The following is a 6,567-nucleotide window of genomic DNA, read 5'->3' on the forward strand; positions in this document are numbered from 1 at the left end:
CAGCAGGAAAATCAAGAGAACCTGAGAGGGAGAAGGTGCAGAAATCTCTAGAACTTTTTCCAAGGGCGACAGATGGTTGGTCTGAAAAGGAGTTACAGAAGCTCTACAGGCAAGTGGTTGCTTCGTGTCCCCAGGGCAAAGTTTCCCTCAGATATCAGGAGGCTAATATACCTGAGGGGTTGGGTGGTCTGGGTTGGATCTCTCAGATTCAGTCTGTTTCACCATATTTTAAAAATTTCCTTTACATTTAATTTCCTATTACAAAATCAGTCTTTGTTAAAAAATTGGAAAATGGGGAAATAAAGGAGACAGCTGAGGATTTTGTAAAATAATTGGTAACTGCATGAGCCTGCAGCAGCCCTGCTAGTGCCATCCATGTGAGAGGAGAGGAACACAGATCTTGGGCAAAATGTTGTGAATCTGATCCTCTGCATGTTTCTCAAAAGCACATACTTAATCCTGTTAAAAGTGATAAACTTTCCTGTGAGTAAAATTGAAAAGCATGAGTAGGTGAATAATATGGTAAAAGGTGTAATGATTTAAACAGCAAGACAGAAGTAGCTTCTTGCCTGCCCTCACAGCATAAAATGACAGGCTTGTGGAGTTAAGTTTTGTAAGGGGGAGATTAACTGCAAGAATGTTTAATTAATGCATCATCCAATTACTTAAGCTACTTGGCAGTATTTATTATGTAAGTTAAAACCAAACATGGTCATTCTATTACTTGTTTCTTTTAGATTAGAAACCTGGAAAGCATGAGCTCCTGCCCTAGGGGGTGGAGGGGCTGCAAGTAGGGAAGGATTTATCATGCAGGGAAGCTGCCGGCTTAAATGGCTGAAACAATTTTGTGGATGTTTTGAAGTGTCTGGACAAGGTACCAGAGACAAGATGTCTCCACCTCCCCTGTGGGGAGGCAGGTGGGGTGGGGTGCTGTGCCTGGCTGTGCTGTGCAGCCCCCTGGCCTGACAGGCTGTGGGTTATTCTGGCAGGGCCGTCGCCTCCTTCCCCAAGCACCGCGGCGGCTTCTGGCTGGAGGTGGCCATGGCCGTGGGGTCCCGCTCTGCTGAGGAGTGCCAGCACAAGTATGTGGAAGAGCAACAGGCAAAAGGTGGAAAAACGCAGGCCAAGAGGACAGCCACTTCAGGAAAACCAGGAAAGAAAGGTACGTCTTGGTCTCTGGGTATTTTGTTGTCTTCAAATAACCTCCAATTCAGCATTTATTGTGTGTTAGGAGATACAGACATAAACACACATCAGGGCTTGGCAGGAAAGCAGTTTCTCTTCTACAGTATGACTGGAGGGTGTCATAAATGACTGAAGTGAGAAAAGGTATTTCTAGAGTTTCCTAGTTTTTGGCATGATGGTAAGATTTAATCTGGCTTTGCTACCTAAGGGACAATAGCTATTGATACCTTCAGAGGCTGTTGAAGGCCTAGTAGGTAATGAGCTACCTGCAGAGCTCTCTCTCCCAAAGTCATGTGGGTTGTCTGGGTGCATTCAGGGCACCCGGGTTTTGTGCTCCAGGGTCTGGCACTGAGGTGCCTGTTGCTGTTTTCTGTCCAGCTCTGAGGCCAGTAATTCATAGTCACAGAGCCCTGTGAAAGGCACCAGATGCTCCGGGCAGTCATTTAGCACAGAGAAGGTCTCAGCGACTTGCTGAGTGCTTGGGTAAGAGAAGTCACTGGGCAGCAGCTCCTCTGGCTGGTAAGGACCTGCCACTGCTCAGCTGCTGGAAGCTGGAGCCTTAAGTGTTAAACAGCAGTGGGCAGAGAAGACTCTGGGCATGTTCCCTGGGGGTTAAAGCTGTGCAGCAGTCTCTGTTTACTGAAAGCATGAAAATCACTTTCTGTCCAAAGGAGATGATCCAGGTTACCCACAGCTGCTGGATTTCCCATGGGAACTCATGGCTCCAGCTCTGCACCCTCTGCCACACAGAGCAGAGCAGGTGATCCCAGTAGGTTTCCCTGCCCTCAGAGTTCTCAAACTGTGGTTTTGTGCAACTCGGAAAAGGAGCAGGTGGAGGGTTCCAGTGCAGGACAGCACACTGCATTTTTACTCAAGTAGTTCTTTGGAATGTTTGTTGCAATCACAGAATTTGTGTAAGAATCTGCAGGGCAGCAGTTTTGCTAGGAGTTTTGTTCATCTTTGACAGTGGTGGTATTTTTCTTGAGCACTTTGGAACACAAATAGAAACCACCCTATTTTGGGTATTATCACAGTATCAAAGTTCTCTGCACTTCTGTGATTAGGAGAGTTTTCTTCTTTACTAAAATCAGTTCTTGTCTGAAGATGAGGATATTAGGAAGATGGTCTTCTAAATTTGCCCTGAAAGCCCCTTGTAAAGGAAAGCAGAGGACAGGAACACACACACCAGTGGGAGCCACAAACCTGTTTCTTCCCTTCAAGATTTAATGACTTATTATTGGGGTGTGGCAATTGGATTCAGGTGTGGAAGGATAGATGCTAAGCATCCCACAAACCTCGTGTTGAGGATGCTGAATTGGGTCTCTGCAGAAGAGCCTTTGTTTGAACATTCTGTGCCTCTTGACATGGGTGATCAATCTTAATGTCTTCTTCCTTTGACATGCAGATGCCTGGATAATTCTGTTAAAATTGTAATAAACCAGCTGGTACTTCAATGATTGTGTGATTGTGTGGCTCTAGAGTAAGCTTCTGATCAAGATGTAGTAGAGAAATTATTTTTGAAAGCATAAAATGTGTAAGAAGTCCAAGGATCACAGGGAAGCTCTAAGACATTTCCAGCAATCAGAGACTGAACTGTATCACGAGCACTGCTGTCTTAGCAAATTTTAAAACCATGCTACATAACTGATATCTTAGAACAATTAATGTGTTGATTTACATAGAAAAGAAAGAGCCAGTTACAATAAATGCCAAAGTGGGAACCTTCAAAAGAAAGCAGCAGATGAGAGATTTCCTGGACCATTTGCCAAAGGACAACCACGATGATATTTTCACTGCGACGCCCTTTCAGAACAGAAGAGTAAAGGTAAGTCTGGGAAACCAGTGGATATATCCCTGTGCTTTTCTGGTTGGTATTTGAAGGGTGTGTTACAAGTCTGCTGATTCAGTTCCATCAATAAAACCTTGAGGATTTGGGGGAAGAGGTTTATTCCCCTGATTTGGTGTTGCAATACTTGGATTGCTGGCAGTGAGAATGTGGCCTGTGCAGATGCAAAAGCCACGGAGTGGGTGTGAGGAGAGCAGGCTGTGAGGGGAGGGGGAGCAGGCTGTGGTAGGGGGTCCCTTTGCCTCTGTGGGGAACTCCTGGTGCTGTGCAGCACTGGTTGTGCAGTGATGTTGCTGTGCCAGTGACAACTGTTGGTTCCATGTGCTGTGTAACTGGGTACTTCCTAAAGTCATGCTGCTACTTCACAAGATTTTTTCCTTTCTCTCCCCTTAGTGTCTCTCACATTTAAAACCACTTGCCTCTCGATGCTGCCTATGGGTGGGTTTCTCTTTGGCAGTTCTGTTACCCTCTTGCCCTTGCCTGTGGTTTTTACTCGCTCTCCTGTTTGGGCTGAAGAGCTGCCCCATTTCCCTGGTTAGACCCATTGCCAGCAGCCCAAGCAGGAGGAGTGTCCTGCCCTCCCCTCCCACTCCTCGTGCAGCCCCCATCACACCCAGCAGGTGCAGCACCAGAGTTGCAGCAGGACCCTCACTGTGACAAACCTCCAGTTTGCTGTGGTGGGCACAGTCAGGCCCTCTAGGTGCTTGTTAAGACTGTTTTCATTTGTAAAGGGAAAGCCACTTGTTCAGCAAGAGAACAACTTTTTTTTTTTTCTGAAGTACATTTCCTGATGCATCTCTCTTTGTGCTGTTACCTGACCAAGCAGCTCTGCTGTTGAAGCAGGGCCTCCCAAAGGCCCCTGTCAGGCTTTTGATGGGTTTTCCCCTTGGGGCTTTTCTCTGCAGCAGCACTGCTGCTCTCGTTCTGGCACTGATGGGAAGTCAGCCCTGAAGCAGTGGTAACTCCAGTGCTTTCTACAAACCAGTGTGCTATGGAGCAACCCCCAGGACTAGACCAGATTGGCTGTGAGAGAATCCATGTCCCAGAAATCCTGTTTTTGCCAGGGGATTCTCCAGGAGACTCCTCTTTGGTCAAATGCAATTTCAGCCAGTGGTTCAAAAGGGTTCTCTTTTCTTTTTTTAAGTTCCTTGTGCCTAGCTTGAGCTGTGCACATGGAACCAACCTCCCGTGGGGTACAGCCAGAGGCACAACTCCAGACATACCCTGTGTATTTAGGAGTCATGAGTGTGTTCCCCTTCCATGAACCAATCCAGGCCCTTCTGGAACCTGCACAGACATTTCAATGTTTACAAATATGTAAGGGGTGAGTGTCAGGGGGACGGAGTTAGGCTTTTCTCAGTGAGGACCAGTGATAGGACAAGGGGTAATGGGTGTAAATTGGAGCACAGGAGGTTCAAGGTGAATATCCGAAAAAAATTTTTTACTGTAAGAGTGACAGAGCACTGGAACAGGCTGCCCAGGGAGGCTGTGGAGTCTCCCTCACTGGAGACATTCAAAACCCACCTGGATGAGTTCCTGTGTGATGTACTCTAGGTGACCCTGCTCTGGCAGGGGGGTTGGACTAGATGATCTCTCGAGGTCCCTTCCAGCCCCTAAGATTCTATGATTCTATGATTCACAGCTGCAACTTCTTGTGCTGAATTATTTGCTGTGTGAAGAATCATCACCTTTTATCTTGTTCTGAACTTGCATCTGCTGACTTTGTCCTCCTCTTCTCATGGGGAAGAGACAGCCAACAACTGTCCTGGTCCCTGTTCAGCCCTGCTGCCAGCTGTGGTTCTCCCTCTCCCAGGCCCTGCTGTGCTTCTGATCAGCTCTGCTGCTCCTCTCTGAACCTTCCCAGTTCTCTCCAAAATGGAAGGACCAGAATTTAATTGAGTAATCCTGAAATCCTCCTGCATAGTGATGGTCAGCCTTGGGCTCATCGTTTTAATTAGGAGTAGTTATTTGAATGTGTAGTAGCAGCCAAAATAGTCAGCAAAATGTTGGGTGTCAACGGGAGGAGCATTAAGAGCAAGATGGAGGTGTCATCTGCCTGCCATGTCAAGTCCTTGCCCTCTGCACCCTGTGTGCTCTGCACACTGCTGGCTCCTCTGCCTCACCAGGGACACGGTGGCATCAAAACCACAACTGAAGTCAGGAAGAGAACAGAGCAACTGCTGCTGAGGGGAGAAGAGTCTGGGACTCCTCCCCCTGGGGACGAGGGACAGAACCAAGGTTCAGAGCTGTGAAGAGCCCGTGTCCTGTCGCCACCCTGAGGCAGACCCGTGAGATGCCTTTTGGACCGACCTGTGTTAAAGCAGCACTCCCTGATTGCTCTGATGTGGCTTTGTAGTTGCCAACGTTGCGAGGAAGCCGAGATGATGATGATGACTTTGCACTTACGGATCACCCCCTCACCCCCTCCTCAGCTGTCTTCCCAACGGTGAAAACTCCTCAGTGTGGGCATATCAGCCCTGGGATGCTGGTACCCATCAACAGGTAGGAACATGTACTACTGCCCCTCTGCTAACCTTTTCCTTTCTCATTTTCCCCAAGATTGTTTTTTTGCCTTCAGAGAGAAGTCACTCCTGGAACTGGGACACCAGTTCACTTCCAGACTTAGCACATGCAGAGTAAATTCTGCAGCCTCTGAGGGTTTTGGTCAGAGAAAGCTCTTTCCTTGGACAGCGTGTGCAGTTTGAGCCACTCAGCCAAGCACAGGCCACCAGAGCAGTGCCAGTCACACACCCTTTGGTGTTTGGAGAGGGTTGTGGTTTGGCCTTCAGCCTCAGCAGAAGTTTCTCTGCTTGTTTTGAGTCTTAACCAATCACTTCAGTTTTACTGAAGCAGATTGGTATCATCTTGAAACTTGCCCAGTGGCATTTGATCTGAGGGACAAAAATCAGCTGCATCTGGCAAGATGATGAAGCTTTGACAGACTTGCACGTGAGCCAGTTTAACACTTCTGTGTGGTTACCCTCCCAGAGCTGCTGCCGCTTCTAACTAACCAACAAGTGTTAATGGCCACGCTGCTGTTCCCTCTGAAGTAGAGCTGTTTGTGATGCTTTTACCTGTACCCAGCGCGCTCGGTAGGTGGCACACGAGTGACACTGAGCTGCTCCCTTGCCCGCAGGAACGACTGCGACAGGCACGTGTTCAGGATGCAGAAGAACACACGGGGCAGCAAAGGCACCTGGGACAACATCAAGAAGTCGGTAAGGCTGTTCCTCTCCCGTCCCAAGCTGTGCTAAGCAGCAGGCAGAAGAATCCCTGGATCACACACTAGCATGTACATTCAAGTAGGAAAACAGGAGCCCTCCCCTGCTGTCCCCAGGTTCCTGGGTTTTGTATCTGCTTGTCCAGGAGAAAAGTTCTTTGCTAACAAAAACAGCTGTTTATTGCCAGGATGGAATATGGTGCTTTTGTCAGGATTTGTAACTGCTCTTGAATTCTGAATCTCCAGGTATATTAAGTTCCTGTTATATTCTTCTGTACAGTGAGACAGGACACTGTCCCACCAGCTGGTCACTGAA

The 6,567-nt window shown here is 47.9% G+C and overlaps 1 protein-coding gene across 1 annotated transcript in view; it reads left to right on the forward strand.

Moving 5' to 3' along the window:
• The window catches only part of MIS18BP1 (MIS18 binding protein 1), a 180,228-nt gene that overhangs the window by 173,118 nt on the left and 543 nt on the right, over positions 1-6,567 (forward strand). The window contains exons 11-15 of the mRNA XM_010001202.1: positions 1-109; positions 990-1,162; positions 2,868-3,010; positions 5,388-5,533; positions 6,168-6,249. Of these exons, the coding sequence (XP_009999504.1) occupies positions 1-109; positions 990-1,162; positions 2,868-3,010; positions 5,388-5,533; positions 6,168-6,249 (653 nt within the window). The remainder of the gene's footprint in view (positions 110-989; positions 1,163-2,867; positions 3,011-5,387; positions 5,534-6,167; positions 6,250-6,567) is intronic.

This window comes from Chaetura pelagica, unplaced genomic scaffold, assembly GCF_000747805.2.
Source record: "Chaetura pelagica isolate M959 unplaced genomic scaffold, ChaPel_1.0 scaffold206, whole genome shotgun sequence".
Lineage (NCBI taxonomy): Eukaryota > Metazoa > Chordata > Aves > Apodiformes > Apodidae > Chaetura > Chaetura pelagica.